Source organism: Crotalus tigris, unplaced genomic scaffold, assembly GCF_016545835.1.
Source record: "Crotalus tigris isolate CLP2741 ecotype Arizona unplaced genomic scaffold, ASM1654583v1 scf7180000017674.1595824, whole genome shotgun sequence".
NCBI lineage: Eukaryota > Metazoa > Chordata > Lepidosauria > Squamata > Viperidae > Crotalus > Crotalus tigris.
Genome location: NW_024096559.1, coordinates 622,898 through 645,070, shown reverse-complemented (window position 1 = coordinate 645,070; position 22,173 = coordinate 622,898). Strand labels below are relative to the sequence as shown.

The following is a 22,173-nucleotide window of genomic DNA, read 5'->3' as shown; positions in this document are numbered from 1 at the left end:
CACTGACTGATGCCAAGTCAGGTAAGCCCCTTAAGAACTGAAGATCCCAAAAGTTCTTGAGAAGAAGAGAACACTACTAATCTGATTTTAGGCATGTCTTACAAATGGAATTTCTATCTCAATCTGTAAAGGCTGTTCTTACTTTCCAGGTTCACATAACGTACAACCAGCAGTGCAACCAGCCAGTATGTTATACAAAATGGTATGTATGTAGATTATGATTAGTGTTGCACCAAGCCCAAGAAAATGGATTAACTGAGGAATTTATAGTTAATGGTGAATATGCATGCTGTGCAACCATAGCCATACATCTCATGCTGGAAACTGGGGGAGGGTGGAGGATGAAGGCTGAGCCCAAGGAGCTTCCTAACAAAGAAGACAATTGAACCAAGAGCTTTGCTGTTCTTAACTCAGCTGCTTAGCCTTTGAACTCTTAATCAATTTTCTAAAGCAGTTTTTGGGAGATGCTCCAAAACCTGGAAATTTTTCTGGTCTCCACAAAGAAGGCTGGGCAGCAGCAATCAAGCAATCAGTTGCATTGAAACCCTTGGGGGCTAAGCCTTGGGTGGAAGGATCCTCAAAGGGTTGTTTTTGGCTTCAGGGCTCCCTTTCCTACTAAGGCAGAACTCATCTCTCCACACACACACCCTTGTTGGTCAGCAGGGAGTAAGTTGGTGAGTCACATAGTCCTTGGGCCTCTTGCTGTTTGCCCCCTCCACTTAAACATCATTCTTCAGCGACCTGATGAAACCCTTTCCCAGTGAGGGGGATACACCAGGCAGGGACACTGGAGAACGTTTGATTCCATGCCAGGTAGGGAATCATTCCCACTGGTGTTGGGGGGGGGGGAAAGTGAAGAGATCATGATGGCCGTCCTATTTTGGGGAGAACAAATCAACAGCACGACAGGTGGTGAGACTTACAGCTGCTGCCTGGGAGATATTACTTACTGCTCAAGGGCATCAGAGTTTCCACAGGGGCTCGCCATCCTGTGATCCTCCCCACCTCTTGGCAATGAACTGCTGCCCAACATAAAGGCTTTATTTTGGGGGGGGGGAGATGGGCTCAGTCCCACTTTGTAGAAAAGCAACAACCCAAATCACAATTCAATAAGGGAGCAGCTCCAATTTCTGCAAAGGGCCTTGAGGCCCTGTTTTAGGAGGAGCAGTGGGAACATCTGCTCCAGGATCCATATAATGAGCAATGGCCACATAATGGATTGATTTTTATTTATTTATTCAACTTTTTTCAGCTGTAGGCACCACCCACCTCATTATCTAAGTGACTGGGCAGTTTACAGATAAAAAGTCATAAATCCTCATAAAGATACAGTTAAAACAGAATTAAAACCAAATGAGGAGCAGATAAGTTAAATGACAAGGGAGAGTGTGTGCAACCACTCCCAAGATCTTTGATCCCCACATGAGTTGATAGAGCCAGGTCTTCACACTGTCCCGGAAGCCTCACCTCTGGGGTTAAAATGTTCATGGGGTGGGGGCAATGGCAGAGAAGGCTCTCTTCCTCCACAGGTTCTGCTGAGACTCCCTGGATGGTGTCCATAACTTACCTTCTCTGCCTGATTGGATGAGAGCGGTCGATATAATTGGGACAAGACAGTTCCTCAGGTAACCCGATCCCATGCCATGAAGGACTTTCAAGGTGATAACCAGCACCTTGAATTGAAGCAAACTGGCCTGATAGCAACTCACATAGATGTTACATGGACAGTCCATGGGGCGGATTCTGTAGCAGTTCAATCAAATCAATTGACACTAATTAATAAAATGTGAAGCTAAGCAGGGTCAGATCTTGTGAATTCTTGGATGGAAGAACAAGATAAATCCCAGGCTTGTAGATTAGACTGGGAACTTAAATGATATCCCAGAAGGTGGAAATGGCAAATCAGTGGAATGTCATCCCCAAGAAAAATGTACAGACAAGTCCATGAAGCCATCAGGAACTGAGACTGGCTCCAAGGAACTTAACTGCAGGGTTAAAAAAATACAGGAAAGAAATGGTGTTGACATAAGAAGCAAAGTGTAAAAGGAGTGGACAGCTTAAGTGAGTCTTCTGCTCTGGATGTCGGGGAGTCTTTTAAAAGTCCTGTCTAGATGACGAAAGTTAATCGCTACTTAGCATTTTGGTAGTTCTATCACACAGGGAAGATCCTTTGGAATAGAAAAAGGATTGATGCATAAAACAGAGTGGGAACAGTTCAAAAGGCAGCCAGTGGGGTCTCAAAACTTGAGAGAATCCGGAAATCTAACCACAAAGAGGAATATAATGGTTATGACTGCTTTTTTTGTTTTGCTCCTGACTGACTGTTCAGATCTCAAGAGAGTGGGTGCTTTTCTTCTGTCTGGCTGCCTACTTGAAACCTGGTGGGGGCATGGCTAGAATCTCTGTAGCAAACAGATGCTTTGCAAGCCCATTGTGTGTATGTGGGTTTTGTCTGGCATAGTGACCCGGTTAGACTTTGCTGACCAATCCACTTTCAGGACCATGGCTTTTTCCCCACATAGATCCCTGGTCCTAAAAAAAATCTGTGTGGGTTAGCCCTATCCGCAGGGCAGATTTTTGGGTAGCCTATGTATCTTATCCTGATTGATGTATATCCAATAGCTCAAATTCTTTAATACGATGTAGGCCAAAGGTAGTGAGGTTTGTTACTTTCTAGCATTATTTTTAGTGTGGTAAAACTAAGCTATTTCCTATGAACAGGCTTGGCTGTTGCTGTCAAAAATGGGTTACATGTTGGCAACCACATGGAATCGGTTGCTGAACTTCATTCAGGTTTTCTTAATTTTGTTTCCTAGGCCACCCTATAGGCTTAGGCTTTCCTGAAAGTACTCCACTTCAAATCAGATCAGACGCTCCTTAGATTTTCAAGATCAGTCATGGTCAGGCGAAGACATCAATAATGTGTATGGAACCATCATATTAACTGTAATTTAATTTTAATTAAGCTTACATTAAAACTAGAATACACATACATTTTTTTTGGTCCTAATTCATTTATTCTAATCCCACCCATTTTAAAAGTGTAACCCCTGGAACTATATCAAAGGCCACATGAGTCTCAGTCCCGAAACAGCTGAGCATCTTGTTCTCGAGAGAGGTGCAATTCAGACCCAATGTGGATCTGCCCTCCCTCCTCCATGGTGGAGCCAAATCTCTTCCATTTGTATTCAGAGTTCTGTGTTCTTCCCATAAAACGTTTTTTGGAATTTCAGCTGAAGAATTCGAGCCACCACATACTCCTGTATGGATAGACAAGAACAGATTGTTAAATGTTTCTATTCTTGAGCAGCAATCTGTGTAACGGACAATCTTTCTCACTTGCTCTTTCTTAGGCATTAGGTATAGATCCAAAATTATAAACTGGTAGGTGAACAAAAAAAGGAAAGCCAGAAAGTTGGAGAAAGAAGGCAAATACATATTGAAGAAAGGAAGCTCAAGACAAAATGCCTCCTATAAAAAAAAAAAAGCTTGAGGGATTAAAGAACAGGTGATTGGAACTCTTCAGCTTAATAAACCTTGAATAAGGCAGTAAACTTTCCTAATGCAGAAGAAAAGGCAAATTCAGTGATTTATCATGCTTCTTTGTTTTGTGTGAATATCAAAACATCAACCAAGCCAGCATATTGTTGAGTTGTCAGCTTAGTGGTAAATTATTGTGCAAACCTTAGATTGCTTTAAATCTGATTCTATTCCACCACCAGCAGCTGCATTTTTAAAGACCCCCACAGAAAGTTGTATTTAATGTGATGTTAATCTTTGCTTAAATCCTTCGGTGAAACCTTATTGACACCACAGTTGTGAAGCTGTATATTCAGCAACTTTGTTCTGTCAAACTCTCTTACCTTAACCCATTTCACAGATTTGTTGTAACAATCAAATGAAGAGGTGCTATGTGCACTATTTGTGTTCTTGGGGGGGGGGGATGGTCATAAATGCATGAAATAAATAAGCAAATAGCTTGTTTCCTTGGAATAATTCAGGGAATCCAGCCCAGCAGTGATTTGGATAGTGCCAGGGTCCTCTGCAAAATCCCACTGAAGGCCATCTGCATACTGGACATTAACAAAGAGCCTGTTGGGGAGGTAGAGATAAGCCTGGCATCTGCCAATCAAGTAGGGGATCATCATTTGTCCTCTTTTAGCCCATTGGTAACAAGAAATCATTCTGGCCAAGACCTCTTCCCAATGGTTGCACTAACTAGAATGCTTTGCCAGTAAGACAGGCTGTAAAAATGATTTAACTGGGATGCTTCAGAAAGGGTTAAAAAAAAAGCAGTGATAAAGCTGGCTCCTTCCTATTATGCACAGCAAATCCAGATAATGGAAATTATGCTCATGTGTATGTGGGGAAGACCCTCATTTGAAATTCTCCCAGAATTCGTAGTTTGGTTCTCTGTTCCATGTTGGCCCCCTCCTATTTTAGCATTAATGCAACCCTGCTTTCCAATGTGCATGAATTTACTTTTTCCGTCTGTTGTGTCTTCTAAGATTGGAAGACTGAGAACAGGGATAGCCTTGTGTTTAAAGAAAACAGACAGAAAAGGTAAACTCAGGCATGCTGCTTTAAGGTTCTGTTATGGGCTGCTCTTATAGAAATGGTCTTCTCAGGGAAACCCACATCCATGACCATAACTCTCCCCAAGCAGATGGTGTGGCTCCTTTTAGAGAAGTTTATGTTGAGACCTTTTACAAAGAATTGAGCACTCCAACAAACAAATCACAGCAAGGGTAGGGGACTATTCTAATCAATTCTATAGGGCTCCCTTCCACAGTCTGGTGTCCTACTGGTTGTTGAACTTCATCACTTCTAATCAGCATGACTGGAGGATAACAGACTGGGGGGGGGGGGTTTGCTAGCAAAGATGATAAGAGATACTTCATTCTCCTTAGCCAAGTTTGTGTCTTGATGCCATTAAGTTAGTCAGTTCAACTTTCAGAAAACTGGATTAATCTCATCTGAAAGATGGGATGGATTAATCTCATTGTAAAGATAATGAATTATATATTGAAGTGGTGGAGCTCAGCTACTGAACGAGCCAAAACAGGGCAGAATTCCCAATATGTATATATCAAATAAATAAGCACAAGATAAACTACAGTGGATATATTCAAGGAAATCATATCCAGACATGAAATTGGTAATATATAAGTCTACACATCACAGAGAAGCTAAGAATGAGAAATACTGCAATAGAGATATGGCAAATTACCCAATAGACTATGAGCTCTTGGCCATGCGCTCTTGGTGAGATCCTAGCCTGTGCTTCCATTCAGGTCTGTCCTTCTAAGTGCTATTTTTTTTCTTGTAGGAAGAACCCTACTTCTTCTGTGGCAGATGGAGGGGGAAAGGATGCACACCCAATATTAGTCTTGGATTGACCCACACAGGGACTTGCATTTTTAAACAGAGCAGAGCCTATATGCAATGTTTTTATTTGGATATCTGGAAGGCTTTCAGCCACTAAGCGATTCTATATATTATAAAAGAAGCTGGGAGAATTTTGGTTTGTACCATTTCTGGTTCCAGAAGAGGTTTAATAATACTCATGCAAGCATTTTCATGCACAAACAAGGAGAAAGGTTTCCATTTTCCCCTCCGATGTGTGACAGTATACTTGCTAACTGCAGAGAAGGTGTTTTAAAAAATAAAATAATAACTGGTCTGTAAGCAAAACCAAATGAAGAATAGAAAAGAAACATGGTAAGGCAAAATATTATATGGCCAGTACATTAAAACAAAAAAAATAAAAAACAGCAGGCAGAGCAGATAACAATATCTGGCAATGGCTAAGAGCAGGAAAGTTGAAGAAAGAGACAGAGTGGCTAATTTTGACTGTACAAGACCAAACCTTAAGAACAAATGCACACAAAGCCAGAACTGAGAAGACAGCAACAGATAGCAAATGCTGTCTCTGCAAAGAAGCTGAAGAAACAGTAGACCACCTGATTAGTTGCTGCAAGAAGATCAGCCAGACTGACTACAAACAACGGCATGACAAAATAGCAACAATACCTGCAAGAAATACTACTTAGCTGCAAGCAAGAACTGGCAGGACCATAAAATAGACAAGCAATAGAAAATGAAGAAGCTAAATATTCTGGGACTTTAGAATTCAAACAGACAAGCATCTGCCACATAACACCCCAAGCTTAATAACTGTCAATAAGAAAGGCAAAAAGGTTGGGATAGTGGATACTGTAATACTTGGGGACAGCAGAATAGAAGAGAAAGAACTAAAACATCACAAAATACAGACCAGCAAATTGAAGCAGAATGACTGTGGCAAAAGAAAGCAAAAATAGTACCAACAGCAACAACCTTTTTGGGTGCAATCACAAAACAACTGGAGCACTACTGGAACACCATCAGCACTGACAAAATCACCCTCAGTCAATTGCAAAAAGCAGCTTTACTTGAATCAGCTTACATCCTGCGGCAATACCTTTAAGACCATCAAACAACAACATTGTCTATCTCAGGTCCTTGGGAGGACTTGATAGGTGAATAAAAATGCCACGTCCAGTCTAAACATATGGTTGCCTGTATGACCAACCGTAATAATTTATTAAATTTGTATGAAACATGGGGAAAATACAATTAAATAATATTCACCCAAAATGTTCCCTGCCTCCCCAAAAAGAGAAGACAAAACAGATCACCAAGGTAACAAAGAGTTACTCTAGTTACATTTGTAATAGCTTTTGAGGCTGATGGGTTCTGATTAAAAAAAATCTATAATAGCTTGGTTAGGGTTGGAGGTCCAATGGACAGGTAGGAGGAGACGTGGTCTGTAACCTCAGCTAAATCCACATCAAATCCTAAAAAGGTAAGCTGATCAACTCATCTTGGTATGGGTTGATGTGTTTAACTCCCCTCCCAACCTATTTGGATTTCCAGATTTGAATTTGGATCTGCTTAACTATGCTTTCTGGAAGTAGCTTATACTACCCAGAGCTTCCAGTGGTGAAAATCTATTACTTGGTTCATTCCAAGTAATGTTTGCCCAACCTCCAGCTTTTCTTATCTTCAAAGAGATTAAGGCAGCAGGAGGATTCTTTTTTAACTTAAATTAGTTGTTTGAAATCAGCTAAAAGTTGTTGTCCGTGACTCCAAAAAAGACATTAAAACCTTAAAATAGCACATCAGGAAAAATGTTACAATATTTTTAGAAATATTTTGAGAAGTTGTCCTATAGAAGCAAATCATGAAAAGGTCCAATATCTTAAGATAAGCTGTATACTTGCTAATTAACATGCAAATGAGTGAATGTGCATTAAATGGATGTGAATAACAGTTGGATTTATATGGTATGCAAAGCCAGAATGAGAATATGCAAAGCCAGAATAAGCCAAACTCAGCCATTGCGTATTAAAATCTTAAAATTTATTGTATTGTAGCTATATCAGTTTGGCTTATTCAAAAACATGATTACAAACGGTGGCTTATAGCAAATCTGTGAATCCTACAGCAACTGAAGCACTGAAGAAAGCAGAACATTAATGTGAACGTCACATCACAAATGGTTTGGGGTTGCACAGATAGCCCTCTGGAGTCCTTGGTGCTCTCTGAACTTAGGTATTTGCTGCCAAATGATGAAGCTTCTAGGTAATGTTATCAAAGCTAGCAAGTATGGGATTTGCTCCCTATTTATATGCAGTGGTTTGCCAGTCAGTATTGATGAGAGTGGTTTTCTCCTTGGTAGTTCCTTGATTAGGGTATTGTTTTCTGTTTGGGTACAAGCTTGTGGAGAGAATGTGTTCTGCTCTTTTTCGTTTCTTCTTAGCTTTATGTTGTCTCTTTTGAATGGTGTGTAAATAAGGTTTATTTCTATGTGTTTGCTGATGGCAAATTTGTCTGAATGCCAAGCTTCCAGGAATTCCCTAGAGTTCTTGGATCTGGCTCAGACAACTTTCTGTGCAAAAGACCCCCAAACTGGTCGATCACCCAAGCACCAAACAGGGCTGAGAAAAACGCCTATCACTGCTTTCTGTAAAAATGTGCACATACCATAGGAAACAGCGTTAGTGTCTGGCCTTCGGGTTGTTTTTTTCTTTCCTTTCTATTCTGGCCCTTCACTTCTATGCTGGAGCTGAAGCGTGGAATGAGAACCACACCTTCTTCCCCTGCACAGAATTCTCTAGCTTCACAGAACCTGGGCTACTCTGGCATGTAAATGATCAGGCACATAAACAAGTGGGATTAAGAGTTACATCTACCTGGATAATCTTTTTTATTCAATATATTAAATATATATATATTTATATATATTAATAATTGGAAAAGTCACATACTGGAAATTGGAAAGCAGGGATAGACAAATATAAATGTCAAAAATGGAGGACTTTACAATACAAAGTTATTTACATAGAAAGACAGAAGGTGTCCTGCGGGTGTAGAGCAATACACAACTGTTGGTGGCTCAAGACAAAGAGCCTTCCTTTCCTCTGTATTTACAAGCCAACCCATCGTTCTTCTTATATACATCTTTTACAAAGAGAATACTCAACAGAGCAAAACAGCCATTGTCTAAGCAGAAGGCGGGAGGGACATATGCTTATTTACGGCAAAACTCTCCCTGAACTCTCCCCCCCTACTCTCACCCCCAGTTGCACCAAGGACAGGATGCAAGCAGCTTCTAGGCCAAGGGGTTGGAAAACTTCACTTGCCAAACCTGGGAGTGTAATCCAGGGCTGATGACAAGGTCAAATAAGAGAAGGCAACCTTTAAAAAAAATCTAAGTTTCTAACTGGCCTTCAACTGTCAAATCAATGGAAATGTTCCATTCGTGATACAGACAGTGGCTCCATGCAACACTGTGGAAGAGGGGTGCTGGATTGCACGCAGAGCTGTTGGCAGGTCCTGGAACAAGGCAGCATTGTTTAGGGATTGTGCACGTAACCCGAGAAGGCACACAGGGCTTCCCCCACAAGTAAAAAAAAAAAAAATAATACAAACTCCAAGTTGTCTCAAGTTCAGAGAGAATTACATGGCAATTCTTAATGTCCCAGTAACTTCTAAACATAAAGGGAATGAGGGGGGAAAGGGCGCATACAGTGCTTATGGTTTTCAGTCTCCAACCATTGGACTAACATTTTAAAACACTCTTCTGGAAATGTCTCTGGAAATGTTTCTGCAAACTTCCCTCTGGATGGAAGGTGGCAGAACATTCTTTCTGCTAGTTTTCTCTCCCTCCGAGGAAGATAGATGGTGAGATGGTGGTGGTGGTGGTAGCAGGAGGCAGGATGAGGAGAAACCCAAACAAAGCCACTCTCCCCCAAAGAAAGCACCATTTGGTTCATGGCGGTGGCTTCCTTCCACCTTGTCCTCAGAATGGCAGTGTGTCCATGAATATTTTATCCACAATTGGAGGAGGGGGCACCAGGTCTTCTAGCTTCAAATAGAAGATGCGCTGTAGGCCTTGAGTGCAAAGGGTGCGGAGCTCAGGAAGTTTGCCCAATAATTTTGAGAGGCAATTGGGCTGTACCTGCTCACTGGTGGTGGAAGTCACGTGGTCCTTAAGGCAATTGACAATGCGATTCTGGAGGTCTTCAACCTTCTTTGGCTCCTTTAGCCCATGGCGATCTGGTTGGGTAAGGAAGAAGCAATGAAAGTTTTATTTTAAAGCATTTAGATATACGACTTTTTCTGGAATTTATTACAAAGCTCTATCCCTGAAGTTTTGCTATGGAAACTACAGGGAAGCTGTGGTTTTTACAGAAACATTCTCGTGTTTCACAAAAAATAAAACACAGAAGCAAGCAACATGAGACCTTCCTTTGGACATATCAGTTTCATCACATAAAGACAAGTATATACAAAAGTTGGGATTCTATGAATTTTTTTTTCAGGGATCTCCAGCAAACGCTGCCTGAGCCACATGGTCTATGATGACTAAGTTGATTATTTTCGACCTCACTAATACTAGATCCTATTCCAGGGACAGAATGTATAGTCCTCCTAATGTTACTAAATTGCAACTCCAGACAGTTATGATTAATGATGAGGGATGCTGAGGCTTGCTCTTTAGCACCTGAAGCAACTGGGTAGACACAGGTTTCACACACTTGAATTACACTTTTTCTGAAGACTTCTATATTATAGGCATGAGTTAAAAAATATTTTCACACACATATATATATATATGAAAATAAGACCTTACAAATAAGACCTTACAATTCTGGCTCATTACAGAGCTTAGAATCTCTCAGTTTCCATATTCCTAACAAGCAAAGTTGTTTGGTCTTCTTAGGATTCCCTTCAGCCTCCATTCTATATTGTATTTCCTGCTTGCATGTCTCTCTGTCTGCTTGTTCATAGGTTTTTCTCAAGAGCCCTCCTGTCCACTTACCTGTAATTATGACAAGTGCTGCAAGACAAGAGAAGGAGGGCACATCAATGTTCATGCGGTGGAGGCTCTGGGAAAATTCTATGATGGAATCTATCCATTCCCCAAAACCCCGGACACACTGCACACGATGCAGCACAACACCGTTACAGAAGATAAGTTTGCCTTCTTCTGGCTTGGATCTGCAAGAGACAGAACATTGTGTGGTCAGAGAAGAGGCTCAGAAACGGACACCTGAAATGGAATATGGTAGTAATGGCAGAACTATGCAGAAGATCCCAAATTCAACCTCTGGCTTCTCCAGGAAGAGCTAAAATCAACTCATCCCCATAGATCAGGGGTAGGCAACCTCGGCTCTTTTATGACTCATGGACTTCAACATAGCTGACTCAGCATAGCTGACTCAGGAATTCTGGGAGTTGAAGTCCATGAGTCATAAAAAAGCCGAGGTTGCTTACCCTGCCATAGACATTGTGGATTAAGGTGACAGTTAAGTGCACAGTATTTCCTTCCTTACCAATTGTGACTGGGAAAGGGCGGCCCACAAGTATGGGTGGTTTGTGTTATTTCTAATTATCACATTTAGAGTTGCTTGTGTTAATTATGTTTTTATTTGCTGCTTCTCAGAACGAATTCAGGGCAGCAAATATAGCTCTTGCATGCATCAACAGATATTCTATTTTCTTTTCTCAGCTGCACTGCAAGGTGGCTAACCCAAGCAGGTGTCATGAAGCCAAGATAAACTTCACACCAAGCTGTTTTAAGCCTTAAGTCCCCTGGTCAAAGTCTGACATGCTATCCAATTTATTATCTCAACAGGTTTGCTTTCTCATCTTGCAGGATTATGTTGCCACTTTGCATATTGCTCTTACTTTGATACCTGCAGCCCCTAAATGTCTCTCTAATGTCATTTCTAATGTCCTATTGATTTATCTAGTTATACACACATACACATTTTTTATTCTAAAAATCCTGAAATGTTAGGTATAAAAGCATAGGATAAAAGCGACATACGCTCACTTTTAAAAATCCCTTTAAAAATCCCTGCCCAGAAGTCCACTACTTTACTGAGCCTTTATCATTGCCCAGGGCAAATACTCACTAGTTATGTGGAGTATAAATCAAATGAATGAAATAATTGGAGTGGGCAGCCATTATATATTTTAATGTTAGTAGTAGTAGCAGTGATAATCGTGACCAATTCCTAGAATGCAAAAGTCGTAAGTCTATGGTAACTACAACTTCCTTGTTCTGATGTTCAAGCCACTGGTGCTGTTGGTTCCATCACTGCAGAGGTCAATGTCCATTTTCCTTGCCTACTGGACCATTTGGAAATGGTCACCGAAATGCACCCAAAGTCCTCAGTGGAGCTTATCCACAAAAGGCATCCCAGCCTCTTTTTGCTGTGCTCCTTTGATGTTAAGGAGCATATGTAGTACTTTAAAATGATGCTGCACAAAGTTATAACTCAAAGTATTGAATGGTTGCATGTGAACTGTTTCTAGATTGCAAAGGCTAGGAGCCAGATGGGGCTAACAGACATGATGGTTTTTACTGTTTAACTGAAAGGAGTAGCTAAGACGTGTTACCTGTATGCTAGCCGTAGAATGAAGAGCTCCAAAAATGCAGATTCCAAAAGCAGATCCTGGTCTTCTTTCGGAAGCTCTAAGAAGCCCTGAATCTTCTCTGCCCATTTCCGGATCACATCCATCGAGCCCGTTAATAGGTCATAGAACAGCTGCACATCCACACAGTCCTCCTTCTCAAACTGATAGGAGACAGATTCCTGGAACTGACAACACAAGCAAACAAGTCTTTAGAAAACAAGTACGTTTCTTGTAAGGTGGCAAGCATTCTAGAAGGCACACTCAAAAGTTCCTTTATTCTCTAAGTCAGGGGTCCTCAACCTTGGCAACTTTAAGACTTATGGACTTCAACTCCCAGAATTCCTCAGCTAGCAAGTGAAGAGTTTGCTCCTAGACTATCAGGATGGCTGTCAATCATCAAATGTAGTACTGTAAAATATCTGCTTCATCAATAGTCATTCCTAGCTGGGAATTCTGGGATCAACAATCCAAATATTTCATGCATGCTATCCACAGAAGTTTTCTTCTCTTTTGGCCCACGTTGATGCACCATCATCAGGGTCAGATATGAAAAATCAAACCTGTAAATGTTCATATATGGTAATTGAATCTATAGCCCATGTTTTAGTAAATGTTCACTTTTATCCATGTCAATTAAAACTTGACATTGCAAAGTTGAATTCCCCTCATATGAAGAGGACAATGGCAAAATTTCTATCTGTAGTTTTAGCCCAAAGGAACTGGCTGGTCTCTCCCACAGTTCTGTTTTGAGGTAATATATTTATATATACAATTTTCTCCTGAATTGCTGTATATGTCTTCATGCTTATTGGCTTGGTTTTGAACTATAAATTAATAAACAATAACAATAATCTCAACTCTTCTAAATGTCATCCAGTTAGGGATAGCCAATGTACACCAACAGCCCATGAAATATAGCCACTGAACAATAACGATCTGTTCAAATAATAGTGCCCAAAAATAAACTAAAGAAGTCATGGCTGTGAAGTGACAGCTGTTACCTTGCCACCTTAGATGGTTTAAATAAGTATTATGTGCATGATTTTTAAAACAAAAAGATATGGATTCTGAGTTGTCTTGAAAACTTCTAGCTAAATGGTGACTGAGAATTTTTAAAAGTACATAGATATAAATTACACGAATTCATACAGAAATGCCTATCACTGGCTAAAAGGATACATGAACAATACTGGATGAGAGATCTTGGCATGATCCATCACCATTCTTCTGATGCCACCTATTTAATTTGGCAGAGAAATTTCAGGCACAAATATTTCATGCGGTATGTGGCCTTTCTCTGAGCCACACATAACAAGGCCTCTAAACCAAGTGTGTATTTTATAAAAAATCAGAGTAAAAAAGGGAGAGAAACATCCACTGCCTTCTGTGGAAGAAGCATAAGAAGCTTCCAAATCTCATTATGATCAAATGATGGTAAGAGGATTGAGGTCCAAAGATATCAGGCATATTTTCTCACTTCTCAGTTTCAGAAATTCAACCCCCCAAAAATGCTAGTGTCTAGGCAGGACTCACTGGAGAAGAGCCTAATGCTGGGAAAGATTGAGGGCAATAGAAGAAGGGGACGACAGAGAATTAGGTGGCTGGATGGAATCACTGAAACAGTAGGTGTGAACTTAAATGGACTCCAGAAGATGGTAGAGGACAGGAAGACCTGGAGGAACGTTGTCCATGGGGTCACAATGGGTCAGACATGACTTCGCAACTAACAACAACAAAAAGGCAGGGCACAGAATCTCACATTTTCAAAGATGTAGAAAAATACCTTGGAATAGTCAAGTTTGGTAGCGCTGGGTACAGAATCTATGTGTGCTCTCACAAGAGAGGAGATGAGGCTGACCGGTGAAATATCTTGAGCTTGTTTGGGCTTGGAGGGCAGCCGGCCACGTCGGCCTTTCAGGCTATCGGTCCGCACCACTGAAACAAGAGGAAAAGGGAAGGGGAACAGAAAGGCGAGGAGAGGATTATAGGAAAGCAAGAACTATCACCAAGAGAAACCCACAATCTAGGAACAGCTGCTTCTTTTTTAAAAATCAAAGACCACAAACTGAAGATCAGCCAGGGGCATATGATGTTACACTTCTGTGCAGCTTAGCACCATCCAATGGGATTTAGAGCTGTGCAGCATTTTATACCTTACGAGGGCTTTTTAGAAGGGCAGAATGCAGCATTCTCTAAAAATTAGATTTGTTTGGGTTTGGCCTAGCCTGTTTCTGAACCCTGACATTTCGGCTTATTTTGCTTTATGATTTCATTTGATTCATGATTTAGTCAACAAATCACACCAGGGATTTAAGCAGTGCGTGACCCTGGTCAAAGACTCTAGCACCCCAGGAACTACTCTGAGCAGCCAGAGGAAGTGGTCAGAAGCTCTAGCTTGTTTTCATTAAATTTTCAACCTTAGAAAAATCCATGGAGGAAAGTGATGTTCCATTGACTGCCCCCTGTGACAAGGCTCTGAATAGCTCAGTTCCCAAAAATGAAGATCTTAATGTCCAAAATAGGGTACCAATCCTCCTGGCCTGAAACCTCACCCTGATTCTGTACATAATACAGTTAAAGTTGTTTGGCTTAGCACAAAAAGCCAGGCAACTGCCTATACTGATAAGTCATTCTTAAAGAGTGGATGTTTCCTACCGTTTCAGCCCATCCCAATGGCTACAAAGAGGTTTTAAACCCTTCTTTGCAATTACAGGTTCTGGAAAAGGCAAGTGAATTGCATAACAAATGCAGGTAAAATACTATGTTTCTTCTTCTTTTTTTGTAGCCAGTTGCCATTCCCCTTGCAAATATTTAATTTGAACTGGGAGCCAAATGTCTAATTCCAGTCTCTTGCAGCCCTCTTCAACCCAGAAACCTACAAGCATGTGGAAGCTGAACTATTACAATGCCTCACCAGTCTGGGTTTCAGAGGAGCTTAGAATGATGAAGGCCAGTGAACAAGAAGGAACATGCCTCACCTTCTTTGACCATTCCCACAGCAAGGCACTTCTGGAACCGACAAAACTGGCACCGGTTTCTCCGCCGCTTGTCCACAGGGCAATCTTTGTTGGCTAAGCAGATATATTTGGCATTCTTCTGTACTGTGCGCTATGAGAGAGAACAAAAGATTAAGCTGTTATAAATGAAGGGCATTTCCATCTTGGTGACAGGGAGACTAAGAGGTATTAACCAGAGATATATTTCTCGCAATATTTTGACAACCTAGGTGGTTTCTCATGTAAGTATGACCAAAATCTCATGTTCCATCTAGGTGCATCTTCAGTGCGCAGCTAGACCTGAATATCTTCATTTCCGGGTAATAATATTCTAATGTCACAGAAATTGAAACTGAAACAATAGAAACTGCACGGAGCAAGCATAACTTTAAGTATCAGTTCATCATCTCTGGTAAGAAAGAATGCAAAGTGTTTCTCCCTTACGAGAACTCCTAGTAACTCCAGCCTGCATTCGTAATTGTAAAGGATGTTGGAAACAGTGGTTCAACATTTTGAGGGTCTAACATTCCCCATGCCTTTGCATTATTGGATTGTGGTAGCTACATAAAAAGACACCCACCCACACATGCACTGAGGTGACATTCTTTTCATGATGTTACACATATGACAGACCTAGTGCACTTAAAATCACTGTACAGATGATTCAGCAATCCAAATAATACACCTTTCAAGTATTTTGGAAATGCAGGGATACATCTGGAAAATCCTCTTTCCATTCAATTGGTGGAGATGCAAGGGAAGCCAAATTCTTCAGAAGACAGCTCTTTATTCATCTATAGACGTTAACCCTCTAGCTTTCCCGGTTTCTAATTTTTTTTCAAATTTGTTCATTCTACCTTGTTCTAGCATTTTTTTTTTAAAAAAAATCTACTTTGAAATGTATACATTCCTGCATGCAGGTTTCTTTACTTTAGGCTTACTTATAAGTCCTGGCAGCAGAACATTCAGAGATGGATAACACAGTCATAATGGGACTGTGAACATATATCAACAATACAGTAAACTGTTACTTTCTTGGTCAGGAACATTTAACAAAAGGCAGGGCAATCAAGGTAAGTGTCGGGACTGCAGAAAAGCCTAGAAGTTGGAGAGCTTGCATTTCTTCTTCCATTTCTTCTTTCTTTTTTGAGGCTGAGTGGGGCCTGTCTTCCTTCCTTGCAGAACTAAGACAATGTCTTTATTTATTCATTTGTTTGTTTGTTTGCATCTATCCCTCTTTCAGGAGCTCTAGGCATTGTGTATATGGTAGCATTCCTCCTATTTTTCCCCAACAACCACAATCTTGTGAGGTCGATTGAGCTGAGAAAGCGGGGCTGTCTTCAAATTACCCAGTGAGCTCGCATGGCTGAGAGTAGGTTAAGACCTGGGTCTCCCTGGTGCTGGCCCAACTATGCCTAAGACGCCTCAGAGGCTAGACTTGTTCCCACTGTTGCCTAGTAACGAAGAATAAAGGGACTTGTCTGGGCCTAGCGTGTGTTGGCTGGGAAACCCAGCCTAGAAACAGGCTGAAAGCAGAGATGGCAAGTTCAAGGTATCAGAGTTTTCCAGTGCTGAAGCCTCCACTGACAAATAAAGGCAAAGACCTTTCTAAATTAAATATGGAAGAAAATTTAAAATGGGCACAAAGATTGCAATTATATATTCAAGTTACAGATGAAGAACAAGAGTCAGGAGATGAAGAGCAAGAGTCAGGAGACTATACACATTGTGTGGATGGTGCACTGTACAGGAGAGAAAGCTTTAAAAAAAATCCTTCTTACACCTTTGCAGACCAAGCAAACAAAACATTAGCAGCAGCTCTCACTGCATTTCAAACGGATTGGGAGCCTAATTGAAATCCTATTTTTCAATAGCTCCAGTTTTGGCAACTTCCTAACAGCCACTAGCTGGCAACAGAGAAAGACAGAACCTGTCTCTCTGCCACCATCTCTCAGTCACCTGAATGTTTGCAGCCTGTGAATGGCAGACTTATTCTTGAGGAAGCATGGAGATAAGTTAATGTCATCATACTCGAGAGAAAAATCTCAACATTATAAATTTGGAGCCACCACAATGCTAATGCAACACTATTTTGGAAAATACCATAAAATAAACAAGACCTCATTCTTAATTACTGGGATATATAAAATGTTTAAATTATCTGTGTTTTGTATATGAGATGTGGTAGTTAGCTTACATTAAACACTGCAAAGTAAGCAAGAGATAGTTTACTTTTCACGTAAGTTAATATCTGTAGGTAAAACAGATGTAAAATAAGTTGACCATAATATTACATACTAGTAATACCAGTATTAAACTTAATAATGAAGTTTACTTTTGGCAGAGATTCTCATTTGTTTCCTTTGCCCTGGGGACCCACTAACTCTTGATTTGCTTCTAAGCAAAGCAATTTTCTCTAATATAATGTACTTTTGCAATTTCCTCATTATATAGAGTTATATACATTTTGGTCCAAACTACTAAATTACAAAAGTCAGAATAAACTTTGTTTTGGCTTGACTTGGGATTGTATAGTATTGACTTTGGAATTACAAATTAGGTTCATATTCAAATGTGAAGCAAAGAAATTCATCCCTTATGTATTTATCTGTTCTAGAGAAGTCATTCAATCAAAAAAAGGCATATTCTGATCGGAAAATCAATCACCTAGGTTAAGATTTGCATGCTGCAAAACAGATGTGCAATTGAATGGTTAGATCCTCAAAATATAGCCATAAATCCCCCCTTTCCCCCTCACTTCTAACCATCTTTCTAGTATATATCCAAATTGCAAGGAGTCACCTGACTGTTCCACCACAACCTCTCAAAATCTCCCTCATGTCAATTTTATTTACTTTATGAAGTAAAGCAAACCATGTGTGATTTTCTTCATGGACTTTGTAATGTTTTGTTCAAATGGGATTTAGCTCTTTAGCTAAATTTGTGGTCCTTGCAGTTTTCTACCCAGAACATAATCCAGACTGGTACAGGTGGATGTCCCTCCATTTGACTCACCATGGATTGAATCCCTGCCTCACTTAGAAATTTGTGGGGGGAAACATGTGCAGTTAAGGAAAAACTGGAATTTAGTGTCTCCATTGCCCTATGATTTCAGGAAGATTCCATTCTATGTATTTGGAAATTATTCATATTACTGTTACACTCAAAACTGATTTCAGACCCATTCCTTCTGCCAAGATCTTGGGTGGGATAGCTACTGGTTATTTGCAGCAGGGAACTTTATATCTCAGAGACATTAACACCTTTATTTATGGTTGCAAGAAAGTAGATTTGTGGCTAACGTAGCATGATCTACACTAAAATGGCTCTCTGTAGGATATGCTGAACTATTATTCCTATGATTCCCAGCCAAGCAGACTAAAAGTATTTGGTGGTTAAAAGTTGAGCAAAGTAAAAGAAAGTCATGTGTTGCAAGAAATCACATTTAATATTAAAACACATGTAAAATCAAGCTGAAGTACAGGTAGTCCTCGACTTACAACCACAACTGAGCCCAAAATTTATGTTGCTAAATGAGACATTCGTTATGTGAATTTTGCTCCATTTTACAACCTTTCTTGCCACAGTTGTTAAGTGAATCACTGCAGTTGTTAAGTTAGTAACACAGTTGTTAAGTGAATCTGGCCCCCCCACTGACTTTGCTTGTCAGAAGGTTGCAAAAGGTGATTGCATGATCCCCGGGACACGGCAACTGTCATGAGTCAGTTGTCAAGCATCTGAATTTTGATCACGTGACTATGGGGAATACTGCAACGGTCGTAGGTGTGAAAAAAGGTCATAAATCACTTTTTTCAGTGCTGATGTAACTTTGGTCACTAAATGAACTGTTATAAGTTGAGGACTATCTGTGTTTTGATAAAGCAGTTTTGGTGATCATGCAACACCTATTAACTGAGTTCTACTGATTTACAACAAAATAATCACAGTATCAAGGCACCCTTACGAGTCACTGGCTTCAAAAATCTTAGCTTTTATGGCTATACACTGGCCAGACATACTGATTTAATCACCTCGCTGAGCTCCATCGGAGCTCTTGAAGCTCTGCTCCTCTCAGCCGGCTGACAAGAGCCTTTCCCAGGGAAAAAGAGAAAGGCCTTTTTCTTACAAGTACCGCTATTCTCCACAAAGGCAGGGAACGCCCTCCATTTCCTATCACGGCCAAACCACAATGCAAGGGAGAATTCAAGAGACGGAAATGTGTGCTGTCAAGAGGCCTCCTTGCCAGAAGCGCCTGCCCAGGAGAGCACATTAGCGGTTGCTCAAAGGAACCAAATGTGAGGAATGCAGACCCTTTTGCACTGGCGTATTTTCTGACAGAAGTCAGAAAGGACATCCCAAGGGAATAATATCTTTTCTTTTTGACCCAGTCCAGCCTTCCTCGGGCTGAGATTAGACAGGAGAGCTACGCTGTGGGCTGCAAGCATGAAGAGGAGCGGGAGTGAAAATTGTATTTTAAGCTTTTCCTTACATGTTGTTGTTAAAAAAAGGGGGGGGGGACTTGGCGAGTAATTAACTTGCAGCCTTTCTGGATGTTGCCAACTTCCAGTTTGGAAGGTCTGTTGGCTGCAGCTGCTGAAGTTTGTACTTCAGCAACAACTGGAAAGCTGTAAACTTAGTTTGTTTACTGGCTTACCTTACCATCCTGAAAGTAAGTTCATCCCCTGAATGTGAGTTTTTGCATAGCTAAGAGAGATATAGGGATGCAGATATCTGCAGGTGTGGAGAACCCCAAAGTTTGCAGAAGGCCTAAGATGAATATTTGGGAGAAGAGACCCCCCCCCAAAAGCACTGTGAACACAGAATACTGATTGAGTGCTGAGAGAGGACACCCCAAAAAGGCTTTTCAAAGGAAAAGGGAGGGGAAGATGGCCTTCCTCAACTTGCTGTCCTCCAGAGGCATCGGATGTGCAGTCCCCAGGATTTCACAGCCAACTCTGTATGGAAGACTTTCCTGGTCTAAGTGCCCACTCAATAAACAGTGGTCAGACTAGAGAAGCTGAATACACTAGGCTAATTTCAGGTATGCTATTTGACTGTGTTCTCCTCTCTATTCCCCACTGGTTACAGACCTGTCTCCCTTTCTGCTTTTGTGGCCTTCCAAAATCTCTGCATTCAGAAGAGCAGTGACCATCTTTGGGATGCTAAGCCATCCAACAGATCGGCCTCTTCCCGCTTGGAATGCTACAGGTATGTCCAATTACAATTCCTATAATTCATAAACAGTTCCTCATTTTCTCACACTGTTTCTTCAGAGCTGCGAACGGACATTTCAATTCTTCTTCATGTATCTGCAATGGTTCCCCATCTTCTATCCCTTCCTGAAGATTCTACCGCTTTTTCCTGGTGATTTTTGCAGAATAAACCTTTTCCCAATATGGTATCTGCCAACTCCATGGGCTGCAGCTCCTTTAATTTTTGTTCTTAGCCTTCTCCCTCCTCCTCCCCCCCCCATTTTTACAGCAATCTACAATGCCTTTTGGGAATTCTGTGCGCCAAGGAGCTACCGATTCTCGGCTGCCTTAGGTCTCAACAGTTTCCAGATGAAATAAGGGTAGCCTCTGAAATACACAGAAGGATTGATATGGTCTTAGGGCTTGCCAGAGCTTTTCTACAGCCTCCCACTAAAAGAATTTTTTTCCCCTGCCACCTACCCTTATGAGGGGAAGAGAGTGCTTACAATGACCTCCTTTATTTAGAAAGCAGTCAGAGAAAGGTCTGATGAGTCATCCCTATGGCAGTCAACACATAGCAAAGGCTTTTCCTTTCCCTCCCTGGAAAAAGAGGTCTTCAAATCCCGGCATTCTTTGCTGGAGCTTAGGGACGTGCAGAATGCTGGGATTGTCTTCAGCCAGTCAATCCCAACCTCATGCCCTCCAAATTGGATGAGACTACAGCTCCTCAGCCATCATAGGAATAAACCATGCTGGTTAGGGAATTCAGGGAGTTGTTGCTTCAGGCTGATTGGAAGACCACTGGCTGGAGAAAGCTATTTTAATAGAACTAGAAGTTTCAAAATCAAGTTCCAGCTCCACTTTGAAATAACGCATTCCTCTTACCTTGAAAAAGCCCTTGCAGCCCTCACAGGTCCGGACACCATAGTGTTGGCATGAAGCGTTGTCCCCACACACAGCACAGCGCCCTTCATTGGATCCAGGGCTGCGTGTCTTTGTTGGAGAGAGGGAACTGTCCATCAGGCCAGATCCATCTAGGCCCGGTGAGGCCTGGCTGAGTGGCAAAGGAGAAAAATGGATTGAAGAGGAGGTTTGTGGGAGTGAAAAGACTTCTCCATCCACCAAATGCTGGTGGGTCGTCGGTTGCATCTTCAGTGGACTCTGGGGTGGGACTCCAGGGCTGTGAGCCGAAAGGCCAAAGGAAAAATAAGATGGTTGAGTAGAACTACTCTTGGGAGGCTCTGCTGCTGCTGCTGCTGCTGCCACCCAAGGCCTCATGCCCTCATAGGTATGAGTGGGGGAATAGCTTCCAAAGGAGTTCTCCCAAGTTGGGCCTTGGGAAGTCTGGAAACTTGGTGTGGAAGGGGAAGGGACTGAGCATGGACTGCCATAATAGTCTGAGCCACTTGAGGACATGGTCTCATCCAATTGACTGCTGAAAGGACCAGGATAACAACCGTATACTTGGAAATCTTCCAGCTTGAAGGATGTCGTATTGGGGTTCGCAGCTGGAATCTGATAGAGGAAAGCGTCAAATTCGCCTGTATAATTGTCCATGAAGGTGCTGAAGCTGGGCAGAGTAGTAGTGGCAGCAGAGATCTCGGTATTGACCAGGTCCATGATGGGTTTGCCAAACTCAGGGGTCAAGAAGTCTGCTGGGTAGCGCTCGCAGGACCCTCCATTCTGAAGCGAGGTCCCATATTGTGTTTGGATACAGGGCATCTCTATGGGAAGAGAAAGGTAGGGAGAAGGAGAAAATCTACTGTTAGATATTGGAGAGATACAAAAGATCCTTCCTCCCAAGTAGAAGTTAGTTGCATCTATGTTCTACTTTAAAAATTGTCATGAATTGATTTGGCAGAAAAGTGAGTTTAAAGGTGCTGTAAAAAGAGAGGGAGGGTCTTGTGAGCTTTCCCTGACCTACTGACTATCAGATGTGCTAAAATGATAATTAGTTAACACAAGATTCTAGGACCTATTGTCCCAGAAATGTAGTTGGCCAGAGAAGGCTG

At 41.4% G+C, this 22,173-nt stretch overlaps 1 protein-coding gene across 4 annotated transcripts in view; it reads right to left on the bottom strand.

Moving 5' to 3' along the window:
• Positions 1–2,994: 2,994 nt before the first annotated feature.
• Positions 2,995–22,173, bottom strand: part of NR4A1 (nuclear receptor subfamily 4 group A member 1) — a 46,032-nt gene continuing 26,853 nt past the window's right edge. For 3 of the 4 annotated variants that reach the window (XM_039337325.1, XM_039337321.1, XM_039337324.1), the window contains exons 2-7: positions 21,047–21,885; positions 14,952–15,081; positions 13,757–13,908; positions 11,956–12,158; positions 10,370–10,548; positions 7,383–9,603 (exon numbers count right to left, since the gene is read on the bottom strand). In XM_039337325.1, coding sequence (XP_039193259.1) covers positions 9,347–9,603; positions 10,370–10,548; positions 11,956–12,158; positions 13,757–13,908; positions 14,952–15,081; positions 21,047–21,883 — 1,758 coding nt within the window. In that variant the 5' untranslated portion in view covers positions 21,884–21,885 and the 3' untranslated portion in view covers positions 7,383–9,346. Of the gene's footprint in view, positions 3,261–7,382; positions 9,604–10,369; positions 10,549–11,955; positions 12,159–13,756; positions 13,909–14,951; positions 15,082–21,046; positions 21,886–22,173 lie in introns of those variants that run through there. The other variant, XM_039337323.1, reaches the window with a different exon arrangement.